General features: G+C 39.1%; 2 protein-coding genes across 3 annotated transcripts; one reads left to right on the top strand and one right to left on the bottom strand.

The window, feature by feature from the left end:
• Positions 1–3,098: 3,098 nt before the first annotated feature.
• On the bottom strand, positions 3,099–5,572 carry LOC113169433 (fucolectin-1-like). Its single transcript, XM_026370827.1, has 5 exons — positions 5,515–5,572; positions 4,647–4,932; positions 4,323–4,477; positions 3,581–3,860; positions 3,099–3,256 (listed from the first exon to the last, which is right to left on the bottom strand). The coding sequence occupies exons 1-5, from the start codon at positions 5,570–5,572 to the stop codon at positions 3,106–3,108; spliced, it is 930 nt and encodes a 309-aa protein (XP_026226612.1). The 3' UTR covers positions 3,099–3,105.
• A 2,471-nt stretch (positions 5,573–8,043) lies between these two features.
• On the top strand, positions 8,044–26,786 carry smarcc1a (SWI/SNF related, matrix associated, actin dependent regulator of chromatin, subfamily c, member 1a). 2 transcript variants are annotated; one of them, XM_026371048.1, is made up of 28 exons: positions 8,044–8,275; positions 9,502–9,621; positions 9,767–9,852; positions 10,170–10,251; positions 10,649–10,741; positions 10,868–10,937; positions 11,166–11,235; positions 11,516–11,591; positions 11,986–12,111; positions 13,222–13,340; positions 13,567–13,697; positions 14,258–14,311; positions 14,442–14,479; positions 14,671–14,792; positions 15,140–15,211; positions 15,343–15,456; positions 15,676–15,829; positions 16,785–16,892; positions 16,998–17,057; positions 17,607–17,865; positions 18,040–18,201; positions 19,364–19,419; positions 20,174–20,327; positions 20,733–20,911; positions 21,123–21,257; positions 22,443–22,794; positions 22,965–23,090; positions 23,568–26,786. In XM_026371048.1, the coding sequence occupies exons 1-28, from the start codon at positions 8,090–8,092 to the stop codon at positions 23,660–23,662; spliced, it is 3,399 nt and encodes a 1,132-aa protein (XP_026226833.1). In that variant the 5' UTR covers positions 8,044–8,089; the 3' UTR covers positions 23,663–26,786. The 2 variants fall into 2 exon arrangements, with proteins under 2 accessions (XP_026226833.1, XP_026226834.1); XM_026371049.1 differs by having other exon boundaries at positions 13,246–13,340; positions 23,568–23,705.
• The last annotated feature ends 46 nt before the right edge of the window (positions 26,787–26,832 follow it).

Below are 26,832 nucleotides of genomic sequence, written 5' to 3'. Positions count from 1 at the left end.
GTTTCTGATGGAGAGAAACAAGAGAAACAATAATAACATTTCTACTGAAGGAATCTACTAAAATTTTTCTCGACTCACAATATAAGTTCATTGTAAATGTAAGAACATATCCAAACAGTGAAGTACAACTTCTTACCTTGACGCTTAGAGAAAGTCTCAGAGATGCTATTTGTACTGTGTCTTGATGTGGGACACCAAGGGATATTTATATGCACATCTTATGAAGGCTCCAGGTGTTGTTCAAACCACCTTAATTAAATAATAATGATTATTTGAATGATGAATAATTAATAATAATAATATGTCCACAGAAAAACTCAAATATTTATTCATTAACAAGTAGACTCTCATTTGCTTAAATATATATTTATATTCATTTCCCAGTAAAATGAAACTTGGATGCAGTACAACACAGGTGAAAAACACAACACTGGCACAGCATTTTGCAGTGAATATACAATAATGTTTCAACGACCACCAAAGATTTGTCTGTTCAGTAGTGTGGGTACAGGATCCAGCTCCATATTCAGAGTTACGGTTTCCATCGATAGCATTGTAGGCAGCTCCAAATGAAGTGTCAAGTCTCTGTGACTGGGTTGCTTTTCCTCGCAAGGCCACATTTTCTATGAACAAGTCAAAAAACACACGTTCCAAAAATTAAGGAAATGATCATTACAGTATACTGTAAGACCAAGTTAGTTCAACTTCAGATAGAACAGATACAACAGACGTCATGGTCAAGTGTTTACAGAATTATAGAGAAAACAGGTTGCAGGTGTTCCACATACTTTGAGATGAAATATCTCTCAGACAGTCTTAAGAGCATGAAGGATGTAACTGGAGACTGTTACAACAGGAGAATTAGACAAGGCGGTAGACCTGTAGCAGCTCCTTTATGCCAGGAGGAACAACAGGAAGTGTGTTGTTCTGAGCAAACTGTCAGAAACAGACTCTATGAGGGTGACATGAGGTCCTGATGTCCTCTAAAAGGCCTTCTGTGGTTGACATCCACTAGAGAACTGCTAAAGTTGTCAATTCTGTTTGTGGACTGTCACTGGTGCTCATATCTTATTGTTTTATTAGATGCAGCTGTAATGTGTTTTATAATAATATTATTCTTACGGTAGCTGTATGCCGTGCCTAGAAGAAGCAGCAAGAGTAGAACCGAAGTTTGCTTCATGTTTCTGATTGACACAAAGAAGAAAGTCAATAATAAAATTTATTTTGATAACGTTTAACATACATTACGTTATTGTCAGAGATGACAACAGATGGATAAAGTCCATGAATAACACAGTGGCACGGTTACTAGACAGGAAACGTGATTCAAAACTTACATGTGAGTACACAGTAAGATATAGATGACTCAGCAAACGCCTTTAGCTGTTAGTTTCTAAGTAACATCTATATATGTGTGATTGTTCTCCATCATAAATGTGCTGGTTTTTGCTAATGCTAATTGCTAACGGTGCCACATAGATAATAAAAGTCAACTTGACTCATTAGACGTGTGTTTCCAGGCATACAGATATTTAATTAATATCTAACCATGGTTACCTTACAGGTTCTCAGAAACCGAGCTCTGTTCAAAGGCAAAATAAATAGAGCCATAATAAAAAATGTGACAAAGTTAGATAATCGACCAGTATTAGTTTTATTGCTGTAAACATGTCTGAATTATAGTTTTCCCAAAAGCTTTGGCTCATTTCTTGAAAACATAAATCACTTTTAATGTATTTGTAACTCATCAGCAAAAGGATATAACTCACACCAAATGTTTAGTTCATGTTTGAAAATAAGGTGTTAGTGTCAATGATCCTGTTCAAAGTAAAAAGTTTCTCAGAATGTGGGTTATAGTTTTTATCTGGTGCAATGAAGCACTTAGACATTTACTGGAAGTGTGTAAACATTTCTACTGAAGGAATCTACTACAATTATCCTTCGACTCGCAATTTAAGTTCATTGTAAACATAAGAACATATCAAAACTGTGAAGTACAACAACAAGACTCAGATCTGCTGTTTGTGCTGTGGAACACCAAGGGACATTTATGTGCTCCAGGTGTTAGTCAGGAAACCACCGTGATTAAATAAAGTATTTCCACAGAAAAACTGAAATATTCATTTATTCACAAGTAGACTCACATCTGCACAGGGTTGCCATAAAGGTATTTGGAGGAATTGAACAAGGAAACTGAAAAGGAAAAGATTAAGTGTGTTAACATGTGAGGACAAAACTGAGTGAACAGGATCATAACAAAACTGCAAAACTAGAGAATCCATGATCTTGTGTTTTTTGTTGTGCATTTTAATGCTTAATTTCAGTTACAGTTTTCCTAAATAGCTTTGAGTAGTTTCTTGAAACATCAGTAGTAGTCAGCAGTAATGTGTGGACGTATTTGCTTTAATATATATTTAAATTTCTTTCCTAGTAATATGAAACTTTGACGCAGTACAACAGAGGTGAAAAAAAGAACAGTGACACAGCATTTTGCAGTGAATATATAACAATGTTTTAAAGAAAAATACATAGTGGAAAAAATATTCATAAAATGTGTAAAAATAAATTTACAGTATGCTGAAATGTGCAAAAAGGGTTTAAATACTACATGAAGCAATTGTATATGTAAACACTTTGTGCTTTGTGCATTGCATGTATTACTGTATATTCAGTATATTTCGGTCATAGGCTACATCTGTTTTTCTAGTTTACTTTGTTTTCTAGGACATTAAATCCAACATCTTTGGACTTTTGACATTGGCCGGACAAAAACATACAATATGTGGAATCTAAAATACAGTACAAATAAAAGTCTAAACAATTTGATAAAAGAAAATAGATTAATAATTAAGGACTTATTTGTTATTTGTTTATTATAAATATTTTTCCTTTCTAGTGGATGTCTTCAGTGGTGCAACTTTCTGACAAATTTGCAATTAATTAAATTATTTTTACTAAAATAATAAGTAGTATTTCTTCATGGGGGTTTTCAGAAATTGTTGTCCACCTTGCCTGGTGAGAATCCCTCTATTGTTGGTACCAGAACATCTGCCAAACATCTGCATTTTAAAAAGTCATAATTATTAATGTGGATCTTATCCAGACCTAATCCAGTGTGGAGCCATACACCTCCACCTCACACAGGGTCAGGTATTCTGCCCTTCCAGGAATGACAACGTTAACATAACGACCATCCATCCCATTACACTGGAAGCTCTGAGTGAAACCTGCATGGATGCTTGAGATCACAGCACATCTGTCAGGAGATAAATGTATTTTGTTGAATCATTGATAGTGTAAAACAATGAACAATGAATCATTTATATTAGATTTAAATTAGATAGAGGTAAAGGTAACAAGTTCTTATGGATTCCAAGTAATTTCTTGGAAGCTTTCCTAATAATTTCCTAAGGGTTTGCTGCTATTTAGCTGTAAAGGAATTTACAAGTACTAATTATATTAATGCTGTAGTACCCACTCATTCTATTGTATTTTAAATTACAATAGATACAGTACAGATACATTAATTTAAATAACATTTAATTAACAAAAGAGTTTTAATTAATGCCCTGTGACATACCTGGGATTGTTGTTGCCATTGTTCTCAAGAGAATCTCCAATGCGGATCTCGGCTCCATTCAGTCGTTCTGAGAGAACATCTCTGTTGGTTATGTTAACAGAAAATACTTTGTGGGTTTTGCGCAGGTCCAGTCGCCACCAGGGGCTGAAGTCATAGTTGGTGTGACTGCAAGAAGCCTGGTCCCAGTTGCTGGCACGATTCCCATCAATGGCATTATATGGAATGCCTATGCTATGTAGTGAGGACTGTGTTGCTTTTCCTTGTAGAGCTAAATTCTCTCCTGCACAAAAGACACATCAGCAAACATCAGCACTCACACCTTTTAAAATCTCTCACCAATATGTGTGCATTTTGAAAAAAAAAGATAAATATGTTTAGTAAGCAGTAATATAAATTGTGTTGAATGGTACTATATACTGTACAAACATTTCACACTCAGTTGTTTAGATGTTTTTATTATAATTGGGCATTTTATGACCTCTGAACAATTCTTAAGATCTCAAATATACATAAACCATCTATGGTATGGCTGAGTTTCACAATATTGTAAGTTAGAGTTCGGACAAATTTAGCTGAAATAGAGACCACTTTGCAAAAAAGAGCATGCATTTTTCCCTTTTCTTCTCTGAAATGAATGAGGATGAAATCTTGGATCACGTTCTGTCACTATATTTAAAATTAAAAACAAAATCATGAATCATCTCTCATGTTGTGTGGTTTAACTCTTGTTTTCATTTCTCACCAGTTGGAGCACGGTATCCATAGACTTCAACTTCACAGAGTGTAAGGACCCTGTTTAAACCAGGCAGAACCACAGTCACATAACGTCCCTTCACTAGTCTGGTAAAAGTCAGTGTTAATGACCTGCCTGCTGGGATGCTGGGTATCACACCAACCCTAAGAGAGAGCGAGAGAGAAACAGAGAGAGAGGCGAGTTAGTACTGTACTAGTACTAGTTATTACAGTAGATCATCGGATGAGATGCATCAGGATCTAGTTGGTTTGCAACATCTGCTAAATATTTCCTGGGAAATCTTGTTTTTAATAAGTTGTTTTATACACTTACACTGGGTTAGCAGCACCATTGTCTAGTAAAGAGTCACCTATGTGAACCTCTGCCCCGTTAAACCTTTCTGCACAGCAGTCTCCTCGGTTTGTGATGATAACAGAGGTGACAATGTAGGACTCCAACAAGTCCACTCTCCACCAAGGGTTGGTCTGTTCAGTAGTGTGGGTACAGGATCCAGCTCCAAAGTCAGAGTTACGGTTTCCATCGATAGCATTGTAGGCAGCTCCAAGTATATGACCAAGTCTCTGTGACTGGGTTGCTTTTCCTCGCAAGGCCACATTTTCTATGAACAAGACACAATTAAGGAAACAATCATTACAGTATAACACCAAGTGAGTTAAACTTCAGGGATATCAGTTTGTCCATTTAGGAAGTGCAAGTGATTGTGAATCAGCATCAAATCACCTGCTTTACTGCAAATGAAAGTAACACCAGGAGCAATGGAGATGCAAAGACAGGATTACTCCCAAAATAGGGAATTATTTTCTATGTGTTGACTACAGCTGTTCTCTCTTTATCCCACCTGACAACTCCAAGTTTTATGTTTATGTCTAAATTGAGAGCAAGCTTTTACTATTTCATGAACATTATATTTGTTAATTAACATTTAATGACAAATGAATGTATAAAACCAAGAAATTAATTTTTCTTGCCACTGTAAGTGGCCTTACATTACAATGAGATTTTGCATTTAGAATTGGAGCTAAGCCATTGCATAGTGTTTTAAAGAAATTTACTCTACTTGCTAATGCCACATTGATCTGTATTGTCACTCTACCACCTTTTATTGTTTACACACACTGTAACTAGAGATTGCGTGACATTGCAGCTTTAATATATTTTATAATAAAGATATTATTCTTACGGTAGCTGTATGCCGTCCCGAGAAGAAGCAGCAACAGCAGAACCCAAGTTTGCTTCATTTTTCTGGTTGAGACAAAGAAGAAAGTCAATAATAACATTTACATTTATACTGAACGGCTCTACTGAACATTAACCTCGACTCACAATGTGGGATGTGTGTAGCCTTAATTCTAAATGTAAGCACATGAAAATTAAATAACTTTAAAATAATATTACAGTTTAACTACAGTCTCCTACCTTCCCATTCAGAGGAAGACTCAGCACCGCTGTTTATGCTGTGTCTTGATGTGGGGGTATTTATGTGCTCATCTTATCAAGGCACGTGCTTTTGTTCAGTCAAATATACCACAGATAACTTTGTCCTTCAATTTAAATGATTTAGATAAGGCTTGTTTCATATATAAATCAGATCAAGGGTCTGCAACTTCGAATACTTTTTAACATGCAGTACTTTATTGTCAGGGGTGACAGTAAATGATCTTATTGGGTCATTAAAGCACAAAACCATACATAAGTAAAGTAATAAGTTGTACATGCAACATAAACTCAATGAATAACGCAGTAGCACTGTTTCTAGACAGGAAATTTGATTCAAAACTGAGCAAGTAAGATATAGGAGATGACTTAGCAAAAGCCTTTAGCTGCGAGTTTCTTAAGTAACATCTACTTTATGCAAGTGTGATTGTTCTCCATCATAAATGTGCTGGACAAATTTCTGTAGGAACCTAAAACACTAAAAAAAAAACAATAAACAGCCATAAAACTAGAGCAATTAGATTATTTTGCTAATGCTGACACATAGATCATAAAAGTCAAATTTCTCGATTAGATCATGTGTATTCTCAGAAATCAAACCCTGAATGATGAAAAGGAAATAAAGTGTGAAGCCACGTGAGGACAAAGGCTGAGTAAATAAAAACCATAATAGAAAAAACAACAAAGCTATAAAGTCATTCATTATTAGTTTAATTGCTGTACACGTGACTGGATTATGGTTTTGCCAATAGCTTTGGCTCATTTCTTGAATTTACTCTGTAATACAGTACATTCATAGAAGTAAAGTTGACAGAGGTAAAAACAGAACACTGGAACACTACTGTTGTACAGGAAATAGACAAAAATGTTTTACTAAAACATCAAACTTTGTCCTGACTTCTGTGGTCATGAAATGTTTTGAGCACCTTGTCTTGTCCCACCTCAGGGACATTACAGACTCGCCTCTGGATCCGATGCAGTTCACCGACAGAGCCAATGGATCTGCAGACGATGCTGTAAACTTGTTCCTCCACCTCATTTCCAGCATCTTGACTCCCCAGGTCTGTGCTAGGATACTGTTTGTGGACTCTTCCAGCTGAATGTGCCAGACTCACTGTGCAGGTGGATCACAGACCTTCTGACCAGCAGAAGGATTATACTGTAGTACTGAATGGTTACAGGCCTGTTTTCTACAGTATTACCAAAGACACTGTAGAATTTAGGCTAGAAATTCTAGTAACTCTGTGGTGCTCAGCATGTCAGGTCTGTTTGTCAGTAGCTATTCACTAATCATGAGTTGCATGTCAACTCTACAGCACTTTATTAGTTTATGTGGGAAACCCTCATGTTGAAGTGAAGTTCAGATTTCACCTGATGTTATGCAGAAAAGGGCGTTTGAATGTCTGAAACATTTGTATCCATGCATGCTTTCCTCAGAAGAGGAGATTCTGTGAACCGTAGAGCAGGTTTACACCATCTCCTGGTATTGCCATCGGATGGCGCCATCTTCACACTCACACAGTGAATGTGATACGATTTTTGTTGGTATGTGTTTAATATGACTTATTTAGCAAATTAGGAAAATAGAGCTGTTTGTATCTTTTTGGTTTTCACAGTGACATTATTTTAAATTACATTTACATTATGCACTTTTATGCGTTTTACAATTTCTCCAAGGGGATCAGTATTAAGTATGTCAATATTATCATTCATTATTAATATTATGTGTATATATACTTATATATGTATGTGTGAATTTGTGTGACTATTTATTTGTAGTATTTTTATTGCAAGAAATAGAATTAGTTTCCCCAGGACTCACAACTAAGTAGCTGTAATAAATGCCTTTATTACTTTTAGAAAGTTTAGAAGATACATAAGTGAAACTAAAGCATTCAGAGTTTAATTCCTTTTGCTTTTACTGTACACTCGACGCACCAAAGATACCATTTTTTGCACACTGGTTTGCTTGAGAAAAAAGAATTTAAAGACTGCTTAAATCTAATACTCGGCAGACTCGTTGTTGTGTTTTTTAATTATGTAAATCCTTAAATTTTATTATGTAAAACGTTAATTAAAACTTTCATTTCAAAAACATCTATTCATCCGACTTTCTGGAGCAGATTCAAAAGCAAACAAGCACAAACAGAAAAAACTACAAAAAACTATTCAAGCATACATTTCCCACAATCCCTACGAAGTCGAGACTCGCGAGAATTGAAAAGCGGCAACACGTTTGCGCCTGCGCAATATCATTCGAAAACTTGCACGGTGAGCGCCGCCGCGGAGCAGAAAGAAAACGCAGCGAACAAAACACGCAAATGGCGACGGCGGCGACAACGGCAGGCGGAACGGGCTCAGGCGGACCGGCTACCGGCCTGGTCGGCGGTGGGACTATGGTGGGACGAAAGAAAGACGGCGGCCCGTCCACGAAATTCTGGGAAAGCTCAGAGACGATATCCCAGTTGGAGACGGTGCGGCTGTGGATCGGAAAGCACTACAAGAAGGTGAGCTAGCTGCTCCTCCATTGATTTCTACGAAGGCCCGCGTCCCGCTGGCACAATGGAGCGCTGATGTTCTAGCTAGCTGCAGCCACACACTATACACACACAAACTGTAACTTGGGCTTCTGCTGTCTTCATTTGTCTGCGAGTAGCTTCTCGTGAAAACCTGTGAATTGTACCTCCAAGCTCATGGGCTCTAATTTTACTTGAGCGAAGTGTTTATTAGCTAGCTAGCTGTTAGCCACCAACCGTCCATTCAGTGAGGGGAGCTAATCAAGAGGGAAACTGTTTACAGACGAGCTGCAGATGGACGTTCAGGCTACAGAAGCTATGCAGCTCACACTGACAGCATTTCTCTGTTCGCAAGAATTCAGTTTATTACCACTACAAGGGACCTTAATAGCTAACTAAGCAAGCGTTAGCCACGGGACACCATGCAAACAACTCGTACTGTTAGCTAGCGTTGACGTTAGATTATGTCTAGCCTGTCTTTCAAAACCCCTCTAATGTGTTTATGTAACTGCAGTCAGAGAATAATAATCATAGCCGTGTACACTTTGAGGCCACAGTCGTGTTTTGTGATGCAGGGTCACGTTAGGCAGTGTTGAGTTCTGTCAACGTTGCCACACTGTGCAGGCTCCCACCAAGTTAGCCAAACAAAGAGTCGTCTTCCTGTCGTGTCGTGCTTTCACCTCAACCTACTGACACACTTAGCTCGGTTGAATCGAAGCAAATACAGGCTTTAAGTGGGACAATATTATATTTAGATCGTATCGTTTAGTTTAGTTTAGTTGCTCTATTTTCTTTACGTTGATTGCTTATTTGTGTAGCATTATCGTTTTTTGCCACGGCAAGAGTGACCATTTATCGGAGGGTAGAGAAATGATCAAGTATGCTTGTAATTTGGTAGATAAAAGGACAACAACAGGAATGCAGTCTGCTATAATGTCCTTAATGTATGATGACCCTGGATTTCTTGTTATTGAGCCTGACCTTGTGACCTCACCATGGATGCAAGTGAAAACATTCTTGTAACCACATTAAAATAAATGCATAGAGATCACGTTTATTAAAATAAAATGAAAATGATGCTATATGCAACTATTTTGATAGTGCATGATAGTTCTTATTTTTTAAAGGAAAAAAAATCAAATGTAATGCCTTTTCTAGCTTCACTAATGTGATGATTTTACACGTGGTGGTAAACATTTATCTTTGTCTTCTTTCAGTATGTCCAGAATGACTCCCCATCCAGTAAATCATTGGTGGGGCTGGTGATCCAACTTCTGCAGTTCCAGGAAGATGCATTTGGTCGTAGGGTCAACAATCCTGCCCTTACCAAGCTACCTGTAAGCACAGCACACACATACACATTACATTTATATTTAAACTACTTACATTTTGCAGTGTTTTTGCTGTAATGCATTTCTACATATGGTTTACCCTGAATGCAGACATGCTGTCAGATCCTTATTCTTCCTCTTCTGTTTTCAGGCCAAGTGCTTCCTGGATTTCAAGGCAGGAGGGGCTCTCTGTCACATCTTGGGGTCCGTCTACAAGTTTAAGAGCGAACAGGGCTGGTGAGTTGACTTTAAACTCCACAGATACAAATGGTGTTGACCCCAACTTACACCATAATCTCCTGAACCAGTCGGTTCCTTCTTTTGTTGCAAGGTTTTGGTTTTGACTCCTGTAAATTTTGAAGGCAAAATAAATGAATAGACCTTAAATTCATTTTTTAACCATAAATTAACTACGTGAAAAACCTCAGAACAGATATTGATGAAGTCACTGGATAAATATACAGAAATGTGACTTGACTTGCTATTATGCTCTGGTAGAATGGTGCAACAGCATCACATTATTTATTTTCACGTTTTGTGCCCACCATTCCTAGGCGTCGGTTTGACCTCCAGAATCCTTCACGGATGGACAGGAATGTGGAAATGTTCTTAAACGTAGAGAAGAACTTGGTCCAGGTATGACTCGTATTCTTCACACACAAGAAAGCGGTTGAATATGTTGGTGTCTACAGTTAGATACCTGTAGATGTTCCTCACATAATTACTGAAACAAATTTAATTGCTTTGATTTTATTTTATATAACCCTGTCTTTTCAGAAAGACCTTAATGTTGAAAACTAGTTGTAGGTAGGCTTCTTTGTATGTGTGTTTTAGTTAACCAGCATTCTTTTTTTTTTTTTTATATGACTATTAGCTCTAGCTTACGTGTTTTAGGTTACACAGACATGGTTGGTGTTTTGATTTTGTACAACCACTGAATTAATTAATAAGTGAACCGTGATTGTCTTTTGCATAATTTTTTGGGAAATAAAATGTTGTTTTTGGCGTTGACGTCATGGTTCTGTACTTGTAGAATAACTGCTTGACTCGACCAATCGTCTTCCTGTCGCCTGACATTGAGCAGAAACAGGCCAGTAAGCTCAAAGACATCATCAAAAGGCATCAGGTGAGCTCCAGCTTATAAGTACAAACTAGCAAATGAAAAGATTTCTGAGAAAAGTTGAGGTGTTTCAACTCTCTGTTTTATATTTACATTTTTAGTTTATTATTGTTTTACCCCTTTCTCCTCCAGGGCTCCATAACTGATGATAAATCAAAGGCCACCCACCACATATACCCCTCCCCGTCTCAACAAGAAGAAGGTAGGGTAGAATTAGCAGTATCATTCAAATTAGGTCAGAACTTTATTCCACAAAGAAATTAGTCTTTGTTGTAACAATTAAAAAATCAGTAAATTTTAAAGTTGATCTAAAATGTATTGAGAAAATTATGTGAATCTGTATCAATGTGTAGTAGTAGTTGTTCTTATTCATAAAATTATTGGTCAGTGTTTATGAATCTATGTGATCATTGATTTTTGTCTGTTGCAGAGGAGTGGCTTCGTCCTGTCATGAGGAAAGACAAACAGGTGCTAGTGCACTGGGGACTCTACCCAGACAGGTGAGCAGGAAGTAGATTGGAAAATGTTATGAAATACCTGATAGGAATATTAATTAAAACACACATAATATATAACAAATAATCTGTCATACATAATAACAATAACTCTTTCAGGTAAGGGATATTTTCGAGACAAAGCCTCTTTAAACCAGATCTAGGCCTGATGTGAATCTAATCTGTGAATTTTGTTGCTGATAATATTTGGGTAACTTATCTAGGTTTATATTATATGCTGGTTCTTTGTTGTGATTACTGAGTCATGGCTGTTTTGTTATTTTAGCTATGATACCTGGGTATCAGCCAGCGAGGTGGATGGTGACGTAGAGGATCCACCCAGCACTGACAGACCCTGGAAGGTGAGCTATAAGAAAGAAACAAGCATTTTTAACTTAAAAATAGTATTTAGCATTGAAAAAAGATAAACTAGCAGCCGGTGTCAGGTCAGGCCATACATTTTTATTAAATTTTTTTGCTGTTGTATAGAATAAAGTATTAAAAAGTTTAGCATGTTGAAATTATAATTGAATATTAAATGTAATATAATTTTTATATGTTGTTTTTGTTCTTGCATAATAGTAATTCTGAGATCCTAACAGTCAACACAGAGTCCGTTCCAATGGTAGATTTTAAAAATAAATCAAGACAGTAGCAGGAAGGGTTCAGATAAACTACCAACAAAGAATGATCAGTACTTTTCAGCTGCTCAGTCGTGGGGAACAAACTGCTTCAACCCTCTTGACTTTCCATCAGGTCCATGTCAAGTGGGTTTTAGACACTGATGCCTTCAATGAGTGGATGAATGAAGAAGACTATGAGGTGGATGAGAACAAAAAGCCAGTTAACTTCCGCCAGAGAATCTTCCCCAAGGAGGAGGAGGTAGGTTTTGCTGTATGTGTTAGTGGTTATGAAGTTAATAAAAAAAAAAAAAGTACTGATGGTAGATTTTCTTTCACTGGTGCATCGAAGCAGTTAATTCAAACTACTTTTCAGATTAAATCCAATATTGTGAATGTTATGCTAATTGGCATCATTTACAAAAGACACTGTACTGTCTAAAAAGAAAACTGGTCAGATATTGGCCATAAATTCTGTAATGATGTGGTGAAGTCGGTGTTGTCAAAATAAAGTGTTAGTGGTTGTGTAGGAGTGTTTTGTTGCTGCAAGTGTGTGTTGCCTGCGCTTTGCCCTGTGGTCTGTGTGTTGTTATTTTCTTTGTCTGCGTTTAGCCTGTTTGTTGCACATCCTTTCCAAACTTTTCCTCACTCTTTGTCTCCTAATTAATAACAGGGTTCTTGTTGATGTTTAGAAAATTATTTTCTTCATTATTTTAAACCTCAGGGATGGTTAACAGAAAGCATCTTTGCTAACTTATCAACACACCAAAATCATATGACAGCAATTAAAATACAATGTGAATGACATGAGGGAAAACTTATAGTCAGTTTATAGTCATTTTGCTATTTCATTTTATTAAAGTATATGGTTTTGTCTTGGTTTGCAGCACAGTTTTTGCTCACTTTACCTGGCCATGCAGCTGTTTTAGTGCTTCCACTGATTAAGATACTGGTAGAATATTCAGTTAATTAAAATCTGTTTGTTGCCTTACTTACATTTTCAGTGTGCAATGGTCAAAAATAGTTAAAACAATTAAAAATAATGAACTCAGAAAAGCAAACCTTACAATAGTTAGTTGGCAATTTGTCTGCAAAGATAATTTTTTGCCAGATAAATATTTCACCACAATTTAAATGACAGTTGGTGTGAAAGAGAATCTACAGTATTGCTATTGAGAATCTCTGAGTAAACACAGTGTACGGGAACCCTGGTCGTCTCCTTCACCGCCACGGCATCCTCTCCCTTCCCTGTTGTCGTTCTCCCACTGCTTCCCCTCCTTGTGTGTGCAACCGTTCCATCCTCTCATTCTGCGGCTCTTTCTCTCATCCTCCATCCCTCGCTCCCTGCGCTGCACGGGGTTTATCTGATCAGTCTTCCCGTACACCTGATCGCAAGGAGCGTAAGGCTAACTCTGCCGGAAAGAAGAGGAGGCGCTCACCCTCACCACCCATCACTCCTGCTGAATCCCGCAAGAAGGGAGGAAAGAAGGGGTAAGGAGGCCCAATTTGAATATTCATCAGGGAGAGCGAGAAACTTGTGATGTAGAAGAGGAAATAAATGTTTGTCCAACTGAACTTAAGGAGATGTACAATCTTATCTGTGTTCTCTAGCAATATGACAAAAGACATAAAAGATCTTGAACTGTCCACATAAAATACAAACTCACAGGGTAATGTTTCCAGTCTTTTTCAACTAACTTACCCATCTGTGCACCAGGAACCCAGGGCCTCACTGGAAGCGACGGGGTCACAGAGGCGAAGAGGAGGACACAGAGGAGGACATCACCAAAGACATGGACGACTCATCGGCTGGTGCCAGCATGGAGGAGGGCAGCATGTCTAAGAATGGTATTTGACACGAGTAGGGCACAGCTGGACACTCAGCCTAGCTGTAGTATTATTAAGATCTGATCTCGGTCAAAGTCAGTCTTTTATCAGCTTTAATCCTTTATTAGCTTTCATTCATTTGCTATTCATTGTTTTGTTTTTTTTTTTGTTTTTTTTTATTTTTTTAAATCGATGGGGCATAAAGGAGACAAGAACTCTGACTCCAACAATTATACACACATACACACAGTTACAGTCAGAAAAGAAGGGAAACGACCTGAGGGCAACTTATCCTTTTTTCTTTTTAGATAATCGAAGATGAATGGAGCATGATCTGTATTCTCCTAAAATTTTCCTTTCAACAACAAATGCATAATCCTCACAAAACATGGCTGTTGTAGACCAGTCTCATCTGGAATCTCCCACTTCTACAAAAATCTCCATTTTCTTTTCAACAGACACACAGTCATTCTCCATCTAGTTTAGTGTCCTCTTTTGCAAACCAGAATACTGGTTAATACATCTTTCTTCTTCTTTATATATTTTCCGTAGCTAATTTTATTTGCCTTTTTCTCATACAGCAAAGAAAGACAGTGAAAATACTCCAGTGAAAGGAGGAAATGTGGCTGACTTGGGTATGTACAGTCTGAATTTGTTTAGTTTGTTGTGAATTGCTTTAATCACTTTATAACTACAATCCGTTTTTTTATTTTGTTAATTATATGATGTAGCTCAACTAAAATACCTTTTTATTTTTCTCTCAAGATGACATGGAGGATGACTCTTTGATTTCTGGTGGAAAGGTAAGATCATTGACTCTGTATGTCTCAAACTCACAAACTGAGTGACTAGTGCTTAAATTTCAGGGCAGCTTCAACTGGTTACATATTGTTCAATAGAAATGTTGATCAATAATTCTGTGTATAAAATGGCACAAACACTAAAGCTGTAAAAGCCTTTTGTGATGTGTTGACTTGTCTCATTCTCTTACCAGGATGATGAGGAACAGGGCAAAGGTGATATCAATCGGCTGATAGATGCTGGTGAAGACAACGTCACCGAACAGACTCATCACATCATTATTCCCAGCTACGCTGCTTGGTTTGACTACAACTGGTAAGAGCTGGGACACTGGAGACAAATAATAGTGTAACCTCTGCCCCAGTAACTGTGAGCTATAGTACTGTAAATCAATTTAATTTTAAGAATAATAATATGTGAGATACTAAGATGCTTTGTTTACTTGGAAGATGTCCTGTTAGTTGGCTCTTTTTCATTAGGTTGACTGTACCTGAAAAAACTTTCACTGCGATCAGTTACTTGAGGATTTGAGAATATTGCAGCTAATCGTGTTCTAAATCAGCAGATGAATTTAGGTTCCACGGTCAAGTTTTCATTATTTAAGTGATAAATGATAATTCTCTACGTTCTGTTTGTAAATAATATTTTTCTTCTTTTATCAGCATCCATGAAATTGAGAGACGAGCACTGCCTGAGTTTTTCAACGGAAAGAACAAATCCAAAACTCCAGAAATGTGAGCTTACATACACACACATCCATCAGCCACACATTACCTTAATTTACACCTCTAGATTGATTTTGCGTGTGTGAGGCACATTTACTGTCCTGCTAATATTTTTGTGTTTCTTTTCTACTCTTAAACAGATATCTGGCCTACCGAAACTTCATGATTGACACCTATCGGCTAAATCCTCAAGAGTATCTCACCTCCACCTCTTGTCGCAGAAACTTGGCTGGGGATGTTTGTGCTATCATGAGGTAAGCTAAGATCTACGAGGATCTCTAACTGTACTATCCTCAGAACGTGTGTGGTACTAGGAAATATAATTTGGTATAAAGACATAATGCAGAAACAATTTAACTCGCAGGTAACTACCCTTAGTTTGGGTAACAGTTATTGAGAAAACTCTTTAGCTCTATACATTTAATAATGGTCAAAGTGAAAGTATATTAAATGCATTTGCTTCTTCTCTTTAGGGTTCATGCATTCTTGGAACAGTGGGGGTTGGTGAACTACCAGGTTGATGCCGAAAATCGCCCGTTACCTATGGGACCTCCACCCACACCCCACTTCACTGTGCTGGCTGACACGCCATCTGGACTCATGCCATTGAACCACCGCCCCCCAGCGGTAAGGAAAGCGCCAATAACTTAAACCTGGTGGGGGTGCATCGTTGTTGTTTCAGGCCACAGCTAAGATGATGAAATGTGATCTAGTAAGGCTCATTGAAGTAATAGATTAATGAGTATGAAGGATTAGCAGCCCCAGAAACACTGAAAATTAATTTACATTATTTACAAAGAGACAAGATTTAATAGCAAAAAATATTTAATCATGTTTCATTACATTTCTGCAAAACTGGTCGAGGTCCACACAATGCTTATCAATAATAATGACTTTATTTATATAGACCACTTAAAAATAACTACGCTTTAAACTACACAACATTTTCTATAAGTTGGTTTAAAGAGAGATTTATAAATTTAACAGAGTGGGTTTGTCTGATCTTTTCCGGGAGGTCATTCAGAGTCAAGGAGCCCTGACTCCATAGGCCTTATGAACTAGACAGGTGATCAGCGTAGGAAGAATAAAGTGACAATTTTATTGGTTGTTTTTGAGTGAATTTAAAGTAATTTAAAGAGATGCAATAAAAATGAATGACTGTTTCCAGGTTCTTCACACCCAAGACAGGTTTCATTGTTCAAATATTACAAAAGTGCATCTGTCAAAAATGAAATTTCTGCACTGTTTTTAATACAGATTCCTTTATAATGTAATGACTGGAGGAATCTGAACATAGGATGATGAATTTAAGAGAGTTGGTTTTGAACATCTGCTAGACAGGACTTGACTGCATTTAACTATGGCCTGGGGAATTATTCTTTATTTCAGTTGAGGTCAGATCAATATAAAGAATCAGGATGATGCAATCCAGGAAAGAAAAAAAACATATTGTACACCTGTCGCATAGTTTGCTTTGATGTTGATGAATTCCAACAGGACTGCAGCTGCCTTTTCTAGTATTTTTATGATGAGCTTAATTTTAAAACACAACTTGAAAATGATCCGTCTGTCATCCCTCCAGATTCCTCCTCCACAGGCAATGCCCAACTTTGCCGACAAGGGTAAAGAAAAGCCTATTGATCTGCAGAACTTTGGCCTTCGCTCTGACCTCTACAAGAAAAGTGCCAAGGTCAGCACATGCATAAAAAAGAATAAAAGCCTTGTTTTGACTTCAAATACTACTAATCCACTTTCCTGTCTACATTTTTGGTCATTTGTTTTTGGTTTTCAACAGGCCAAAGCTGCCGCCTCCACCAGGGAATGGACAGAGCAGGAGACTCTGCTGCTGCTAGAGGTGAGTCTTGATGAACAAAAGAGAGGATCAACCTGTTAAATACTGAATCCTGCAATATTTGACTGCTGAGCACTGAAATGCAGTCTCTTCCTCTATTCAGCTGTCATAAATACTGACGGAAACATAAAATGGTTATTACACTTGTTGTTGCATGTCCTTCATCTCTCTTTGTGTCCCCCCTCCCAATCCCCTGCTTGTCATTCCTTTTACTCTGTTTTTTGTTGTTATATCATTCCATTTATTTGTTATTTCCCCCATTTGGTCCTCTTATTCTTGCTCCATTCAACTTGTTGATCCTTCTTATTGTGCCCTTCTTTATCCATCCTTGTTACATGGATTGTTTATTTCTTTGTCAAAGCTGCCTTTCTTTTTCATGTACCCCTCTGCTTTTAAATAATTTCCTCCTCCTCTCTTACTCCATCCAATCACCTTAGACCTTTTATCACCTTTCTTCCAGTTTTCTATTGGTTCTGTGATCCCACATACGTTACTGGATGTTTCTCACTCTGACTGCAGTATTATGACTGAGGCTTGTATGTTCACTAATAGGCACTGGAGATGTACAAAGATGACTGGAACAAAGTGTCAGAACATGTTGGTTCACGCACCCAAGACGAGTGTATATTACACTTCTTGCGGCTGCCCATTGAGGACCCATACCTGGAGAGTACGGAGAGCACTCTGGGCCCTCTGGCCTACCAGCCCATACCTTTCAGCCAGTCTGGAAACCCCGTCATGAGCACAGTAGCATTCCTGGCCTCTGTAGTCGACCCCAGGGTGGCATCTGCTGCTGCTAAGGCAGCCCTAGGTGAGAGTTCATGTTACAGACAAACAAATAAACAAAATAATAAAGACCATACAGTAACACAGCCATGCCAATTATGTTGTTCATTATGATTCATTTCAGAAAACATTTAAGAATATTTTAATTTGTGTCCCACTACAATTGTTAATTAAAAAAATGTTCTTTCTCTGTATGCAGAGGAGTTTTCTCGTGTACGTGAGGAGGTGCCGGCTGAGCTGGTAGAGGCTCATGTGAAAAAGGTACAGGAGGCAGCAAGGAGCACAGGAAAGGTGGACCCCGCCTTCGGCCTGGAGAGCAGCGGCATTGCTGGCACTGCCCCCGAGGAGCCAGAAAAAACTGGTGAGTATCAAATAACGAGGGGCAGGAACAAAAGTCACTGATTAACATGCCTTGACAGTTCAGAGTAGGTTTGGTAGTTTTGTGTGCCATGATGTCTGCTGCCACTGGAGGGCAGCATATCCCAGGCTTTTGAGTAGGGAGAGGCAACTTTAATCCACATTACTGTCGTGTGTGTTTGTGTGGATGTGTTAAGGCAAAGTGATCAGTGAGTGGACACTGTCATCACTTTGTCCTTTTTGTACATCCACCTTTCTACCTCACGTGTTTGTCTGTCTTTGTCTGCGTATGAGTCAGCGTGACCAGTCTTTCTTGACATTTGAAGAGAATGCACGTCAGTTTTTACCACCGTCGCTGTGAAATGTACAGAAATATTGGTGTGTGTGTATGTGAGAGAGTGCGTACTGCCGTGGTAACCAGTGGATTAAAACAACAGTGGCAGATGGGTCAGGGGAGTGGGAGGAGGGGAAGTAAAAAACTGGGTCATCACTCCACCGTGTGCTTATCTCTTTCTCTCTATTTTGCTTTGCTTTCTTGAAATATTCCCCTCTCTCTGTCTCTTTCACTTTTGCTCACAACCTCCTCTCACCCACGCACAGTCCCACACACAATACCAATCATTTCTTATACCATGATTAATGCTTTCTAGAGCCACAGTTTGAATCAACAAATTTCAATGCATTCAGCGCCTCAACCAGCCAACACACACAACACACTTTCAATATTCAAACCCTTAACATACGCTCAAGTGCACCCGTGACACAGTTTAACACTCAGTACCCATGGATTCAACTAGTCATGTGTGTATGTGTGTGTTTGGTCATTTGTGGGTGTGCCCTTCCCCGTGGGCTTGTTGGCTTAAAATGCTTTTAACCTTAATTTTCCCTCCACTCTTCCTGCCCTTCGGTGCTCATTTTTGATTGCATTTAACTCAGTGAATCAATAAATGCATTTCATTTTAAACAGAATAATAATTTTATTACACTTGTAAGTGTTGAAAGTATTGATCTTTATTTTCTCTGTTTTTGACTATTATTCTTGTTTTTTAGAACACAGGCTGTAAACATGAGAAATTATCTAAAATAAAATTTTACGCTGCAGCATAGCAGTGTTTAAGCGTCGGTTTTACCCTGTGAAATGATGCAGGTTTTTCTATCACTTCTAGAAACCACAGAGGCAGAAAAGGCGGACACAGACACAGACTCCCAGCAGGCTGATAAGGTAAGACAACCTTTTATACCACATGGAAACATCTGTTAAAAGATAAGGCTGGTGAAAATATAATAATAATATAATATATTTCTTTTGTTCTCTGCATGTCAGTGGTGCTCAACAAATCGCTTCCCATCTTTTTTTGTAGCTCAAGAATCAGATTTTGACAAGTAAAATGTGCAATTGTTGGGGATAAAATTGATGGATTCTTATTAATATTAATATATTAATATATACTAATATTATTAATATATCTCTAATGAAGAGAAACACGTCTTCTGTCTAATGTTGTTTCTCATTGATGTTAGTTTACAGGTGATACACAGATGATATTAGAATGTGTGTAGATCACACATTCAAAGCTTTCGTCATAAAATATCAGTTGCGCATAAAGTAATGTTAAAAACAGGCCTTTCTCGTTCTTGGTGTTTAAAGGTAATTTTTCCACCCACCTACATTTGGTCCCTGCCTTTGGAAAAGACCAGGGGCTGAATTAAATGGCATTTACTAACGTTCTCATTGTCCCCACTCTACTGAGCGACTCGATGGTTGATGGCTTTGTCATTAGCACCCATTAACCAGAGTCAGACACTTGGTCCTAATGACTTTGATTGTCCCCCAAACAGAAGTAGGGTCACAGTACAAGCTGTTATTGCATTTGCCCTGAGCATCACAACATTTATTAGCTGACCAGTCACACGATGATATTGTTTTATGGGTACTTTATCAAATTTTGGCCACTTACTGTGTCCACCTTCTTTAGCCGGAACTCAAGGATGAGGCAGAGAAGCCCAGTGAGTCTGCGGAGAAAACCGACAAGACAGAGACCACAGAAAAGGTGAAGAAGGAGGGAGCAGAGGTTTCGGAACGTGAGGAGGAGAGTGAAGAGGGAGGGGAAGCAAAGACGGCTGCAGCAGGTAACTCCAAGGCACATGAAAAAAATACACAATGTCCCACATACTAATACCAATAAGCTTTCAACTAGAACATTCAATTAGCAAGTAAGGCTGCAGCTAACCTTTAGTTTTAAGTGGTCTGTTGATTATTTTCCTGAGTAATCAAGGTTAGAGGAAAAACAGATATATTACAGTTACTACAGAGTTTGACAAAGAAGAGCATCCTCTAGAAGTCTGGAATAGTTAGCATTTTACTGTCAATGATAAGTTATCAAAGTAATTACAGATTACCTTTCTATTCATTCACTAAATGATTGATTCATGAGTTATTAATCAACACACTTGTCTTTTAAAAAATGTTTATGAAGCGTGCAGAAGATTATATGTTTTTATATGCCAGTTCTGAGATTCATCCCCTTCCCTCAGATAAGGATAAAGATGAAGCTATGGAAACGTCATCCTCAGAACAGGAGAAGGACAAAGAGGAGAAAGGAGCTACAGAGGAGGGAGAGGACAAGAGGAAGAAGCTGGAGCATGACATCGGAGAGGGAAATATTGCCACTGCAGCTGCTGCTGCCCTGGCATCTGCAGCCACTAAAGCCAAGGTGAGACTGCAAGAGCTCTAATTGGACCTTAGCAAACACACATCAACTTATTAACTGTTACCTTTCTCTCAAGTGTAAGTCTCTCATGCTGCTCATTCTGTGGGGTTCATTACAGGGTACTCTTGATAAGGTGTGACGTATATGAATAATGTATTTGACACAAAACACTTATTTATCATCAATCTTGCTTCCTGTTTCTCTGTCTTGTCAGCACTTGGCGGCAGTTGAGGAGAGGAAAATCAAGTCCCTGGTTGCTCTACTGGTGGAGACCCAGATGAAGAAGCTAGAGATCAAACTGAGGCACTTCGAGGAGCTTGAGACCATCATGGACAGAGAGAAGGAGGCTGTGAGTCAAAATGATAATATCACAGGTTCTTAATGTTCAACTTGAGATTAAACATAGATGTTATTGTCTAGCAACGAGCCTACACAACCAGCGAAGATGGAACAGAATTAAATATTGCTCGCACTCATATATGCTGCACAGTAAGAGCTCTCAGCTGCGGTTATTAATAATGAAGGTGGTCTGTTAAAAGAAGCTCATCCTACAGTTTGAAAGTACACCCACTGTGTACAGACTCAGTTTTAATTTTCATGGCTTTATACAGTGGAACACTGCATCTTAACAATTATTTATCAGGAAGACTTAATCAAGTTTTATGGGACTATTTTGAAATTTAATCAAAGCATGACCTCGTTACCCACTTATGATCTACATTTTCATTTCTGATGACACCAATCCTAACCCTACTTCAGCCAGCTGATGTTCTGCTCACATGTTGACTTATTTACTGTTTGTAGATGTTGATAAGTTACTGAGAAACACATTATAAAATTGTCAAAGACGTGGTTTGAAATGTAAACAGTGAATTGGAATACAGGTTTTTGGAATTACAGTTTTAAGCTTTTACCGTAGTCGTAATACTGCAGTTGCTAAATTGAAGTAAGTAAATATTTGGACCTGCCTGTGTTGGCTACTATGCTAGTTGCTGCCCACTTGATTCATATCCTCTAAAGAGACTGAAGAGGAGAGACAGAAACACTTCTTTGTGGGACAGCTGAGTTGCAAATAAAACATTTTCCAGTCCAAAGCAGTTGTAGGCAAATTAAACTGTTACCTGCTTTTGCAGGGCAAATGAATGGCTCTCAGCTCTGTGTGTGTGTCCTGGCCCTGAACAATCCCTGGAGACTATTGAGAGTGTAAAACTGTGTTTTCATGGTGGACGCATCGGGAGCGCAGCCCAGTTCTACATCTGTAAATAGTGCATGAAAGGGACTCTGCTTTACATAAGCTTGAAGACTGGAGAGAAACCAAAACGCTGCTGTTGCCACATATTAAAAAACACTGAGTCTGTAAAAAAACACAACGATCCACACATTACTACAAAGAGACTCGAGACAGCTTTACACTGGATTTTAAGGCTTCACATGGTGTGTGCATACTTCACCTCTGTAGACCACTTGTTCTTGGTGTTTATTTTAACAAATCATTTAATCATTTTCTCTGTGTGTCCTTCATCTCTCCATGAAGTTGGAGCTTCAGCGGCAGCAGCTGCTCACTGAGCGCCAGGCGTTCCACATGGAGCAGCTCAAATATGCTGAGATGAAGGCAAGACAACAGATGGAGCAGCAAGCTGCGGCTGCTGCTGCTGCTGCTGCAGCCGCACAGGCTCAAGGACAGGCTCCAGGATCTGGACCCCACCCTGGACCTCCTCCACAAGGCATGCACCCTGGAGGGCCACCACCACACCACGGAGGTCCTCCTTCCCACCATGGAGCACCCCCTCCACACCATGGAGGGCCCCCACCTGGTGCTGCCATGCACCCTGGCTACCCCCCAATGGGTCACCACCCGATGGCCCCTCACCACCCAGGACAGACAGGTATGAGACAGAAAATATGAGTGACAAATGAGATCAGCCAGCCCTGGATTGTGTTACCACAAAGAGTTAATAAGCAAGTAAAACAATGTTATGTAAGAAATCAGATTAGATAATTTTTCTTCTGTATTAACGTTTGTTGCTTCCTTCAATTGATGTTTTCTACACTGCAGGACCAATGGGACCAGGCCAACCGATTCCTGGACGTATGATGCCTGGCCCACCCTCAGCTGGTCCTCCTCCTGGCGGCATGCCTCCCATGATTCCTCCACGCCACCCTGGGGCTCCCAACGGCATGTGTGAGTACAAATCTCCTTCTGCCACTGCGTAAAAAAACTCTTATATTATTAAGAAAACTCCTGGTGATTTATTCTTGGTGTTGTGTACTCTGTTTAATTTACCAAATACTGTGGAGATTATTCTGCGCTCTATATTTACACCACAGCTTAAATAGAAGTTTCTGGGAATTGGAATATTGCTGTGAGCCAAGAACTGACACTTTTATTTACTTTAAATGCCAGCTGCAGCTAAATGTTTGGGTGATGCTGTTTATGTATCACATCACACACCAAGTATGTAGTTTGCATTCATTTCTCAAACCATCTTGACACTGTAGCTCTGTTTTTTGACAGATGTGTTCTAGCTAGTTTTGTTTTCCATCCTGTCCTAATAATCATCTCATGACCCTTTATGGAAGAGCCCTACGGCAAGCAGAGCTGGAGGCACCTTAATGTGCGTTTTTGTTGCACTAAAACCATCTTCTTCCCTCTTTCCAGACCCTGGCCCACCACCACCTACACAGCCTGAAGCGATGCCTCCAGCTCCTGTGGGTCCTCCAGTGCCCCCAAGTGGACGAGTGGCTGACAACTAGGACCTACATACACACAAATACACACAAAAGCACACAAACACACAAAACTAACTCAGTCCTCTTTTGATGGCCTTTGCTACTGGCTCATTACTTTTCTCCTCATCACTAAAAACTATCATAAACTTCATTTCAAGACACAGACACACACGCACACACTCAGGGTTCAGTGGCAAGGGTAACCCGATATTTCACACACATCCAGACTTCCTCTCAGGGCACAGCAGCAAGGGTTGTCTAGTAATAAACACTGTTTTCTGCTCTGTTGGGCCAGAGGGAGGCTGGAGATAATGACTCTGTGTACAGAAAACAAAACAAGAGACAGAACAGATAAAAAGCTGTCTGCCTCTGCCACTTCTTTCTCCTTCTAGTGCTGTTTTAAATGACACTGTAACCCCTCCAGTCTCTCTTTAAAACACACCTCTTCTTGTCTGGTGCCTCTTCCTCTAAACCAAACATTAGGGGGCGCTAGTGAGAGCCGAGGGCCAGGTAAGACATGCAGGGGTTTGTGTATATGCGCGTTTGTGTGTGTGTGTGCTGAGCGACCTGAGCTGTATCACAGAAACACAAATTAAGCAGATGATTCAGACCATAATACGAATATAACACACATACAGAGGGCACCTAGCCTGCCCTCACTCTTGTCTTGTCGAGTATCTACCTCTCGCTCCTCTTTAAGTGATACACTGTAAATCTGTGTGTGTGTGCAAGACTGAGGGATTTTTTGATGGTGCATTTGTCTGCTCTGCCTACTTGGACGAGTTTGTGCCTCTGTCGTGTTTCCATTGTAGTCTTTCAGCTTTGACTGTAGTTGATTTTCTGAAATAAGATGCTCCTTTGATTGGAAATAATGGTACTAGGTTATCTGATTGCCACCTTTGTGTCAAGGAGAATTGTAATTCACTGCACAAGAGCGAACATATTTGTATGATCTACTAAAATGCATCACGTGTCTTAATTTTTAACAAACTTCCTTTTTCATAACTCATTTCTAAAGACTAAGACTGGGCTTTTTTATGTTTTTCTCACTCTAAACAAATCCTTTAAAGACCAAGACCACTAACTATTTTGTCATCTTTCAGTGCTCGCTGTTTTCCTGATAACGTATATCAGCAATACTTGGTAAGTAGCATCAATTCATGGTTGGTTTGGGTCTTTTCACTGGATTTGTTGAAAGTAAGGAAAATATAAAATCTCATGTAATCGTATCAGATCACACGAGAGGCACAAACTGGGTCTCAGTGGAAGAACAGATTGCCAGACACACCGTCATTGTTCCTTCCGCGCCCCACCATGCATAGCACTGTAACACACCCAGAAATGTAAGCTAAGCTGAGGCTCACACTGGAGGCTGCGTGCATACACCGAATTGGCCACATCCTGCCACAAAGCACTGGACAACCACACACACGCAGACATGCATACATTTTCCTGCTGACCTTCACACAGCTGTTGCAGAGAGAGACGCTGTGATGCAGCCCAACCAAAACATCCTAACATGAGCAACTCTTCCTCAGCGCAGTGGGCTTCTAGATGTTTTTAGGTGCTGATACTGTAGCGTAATACCCTTTGCCCCCTCCCTTCTTCACTCTGCTCACAATTTCCTAACGCCTAGGGCTGCCTACCTCGCTAACCCCACCTCACTCAAACCTCCTCACACTGACTTTTGGTTTTTAGCCACTGAAACTTAGCAATATTATTGTTCCTGTGTATCAACCCGTTTGTGGTCTGAACACTGAAAAATACTGGCAGACCAGTGAGAAGCAATCATGACTTCACAGTTTTGTGTCCGCTAATGGTGCCGTAAATAAGGAGGTGTGTAAATAAGGGGAACAACCACTGAACATTTACAGAGCTAGAAACGGTTATCGATAGTCCATGTCTAAAAAGTTAATTTGGTTATTTTACAACAACAACTTTGGTCCTACCATGTCATATGACTATCTGCCCGTCTCTTGTTTCCCACATGATACTAAATACTTTGGGTTATGGGCTCCTGGTTGGGTTAAATAAGACATCGTCATAAAACACAGCATATTCACTTATTCATCTATGGAACTGACATACATGACATTTATAGTCGACCAAATAATAGATTGTCTATTAAAATTATCTCTTTATTAATGGACGTAGATAAAAGATTTATTAACTTAAAGCAGTTAGGTGAACAAACATTACTACTAGATCCATCAGTAGCTGTTCAGGACCGTTCGCTTGTATCACCCAGTGTTGCTCCACAGCCGTTTAGCAGCTGTTTTGCTGTGTAGTAAATTATTGTTTTCAGCCCCTTACAAACGTAACAACAGTAAACGTTATGTTTATAGTTCAGTTCCCTGAACACTTGACTTGAATCCGCTTCACACATTTACTGTTCTCTTAAGTTGACAGGTTAAACATGTTGACTTCCAATAGAAATAAACTATTGTTAGTAAAAAGGTTCGTTATCTGAATTAGAGTGGGTTCACTCTCCGGAGTACCCATCATTTCATGAGATAACAAAACATTACTTTGCTCGTCATCCTGCATCTTTCCATTAGACACAGGTTAATAATAAACTCAGATAAATAGTTTTAATGTGAAGTCTTAACCTAAACTACTCTCCCCCCTTTGCTAGCACTGTTAGTACCTCTGCTACCTCTTCCTCATTCATCTGCTAGCTACCTCTTCTAGAAATCTTCCTCTCGCTATCTGCTACCTCTCTGCGCACCCCTTCGCTACCTCTTGTTCCTTTCTCTTTATTTCCTCTTTAGTTTTCTTTTTCCTGCCCAGATGACTGCTGCATCACTGACTGTTGCCCTCTTCTCCCAGCTTGTTGGAAGAAGAAAACACATGAACACACTTAAAGTGGTTGACTCTCACTCACGTTCACCGCGCCCTCCTTTCAACATCCTATCAGGCTTGTTATGTAATATCGCTTAAATATGATGGGAATCCCCTTACACATATTATCTTTAATCTATACTTTTTGTGTTGATGGTAATGTATTTTTAAGGAGAAGTTTTGTGTAGATGGAAGTTCTCTCTGTTCTTTGGAAGTTTGTAGCATTTGTTTTCTTTTTTTTTTATTTTGTATGGGGTCTGTTGGTACTTGGACCTAGACACTGTCAAATAAACTGTGTTTTGTATGACGTGGATGTCTCGATTTCTGGATACATGTTCCTCGCTTTGTCAGAC

This window comes from Anabas testudineus, chromosome 16 (assembly GCF_900324465.2).
Source record: "Anabas testudineus chromosome 16, fAnaTes1.2, whole genome shotgun sequence".
Classification (NCBI taxonomy): Eukaryota; Metazoa; Chordata; class Actinopteri; order Anabantiformes; family Anabantidae; genus Anabas; species Anabas testudineus.
This window is presented reverse-complemented; position numbering and strand designations above follow the sequence as displayed.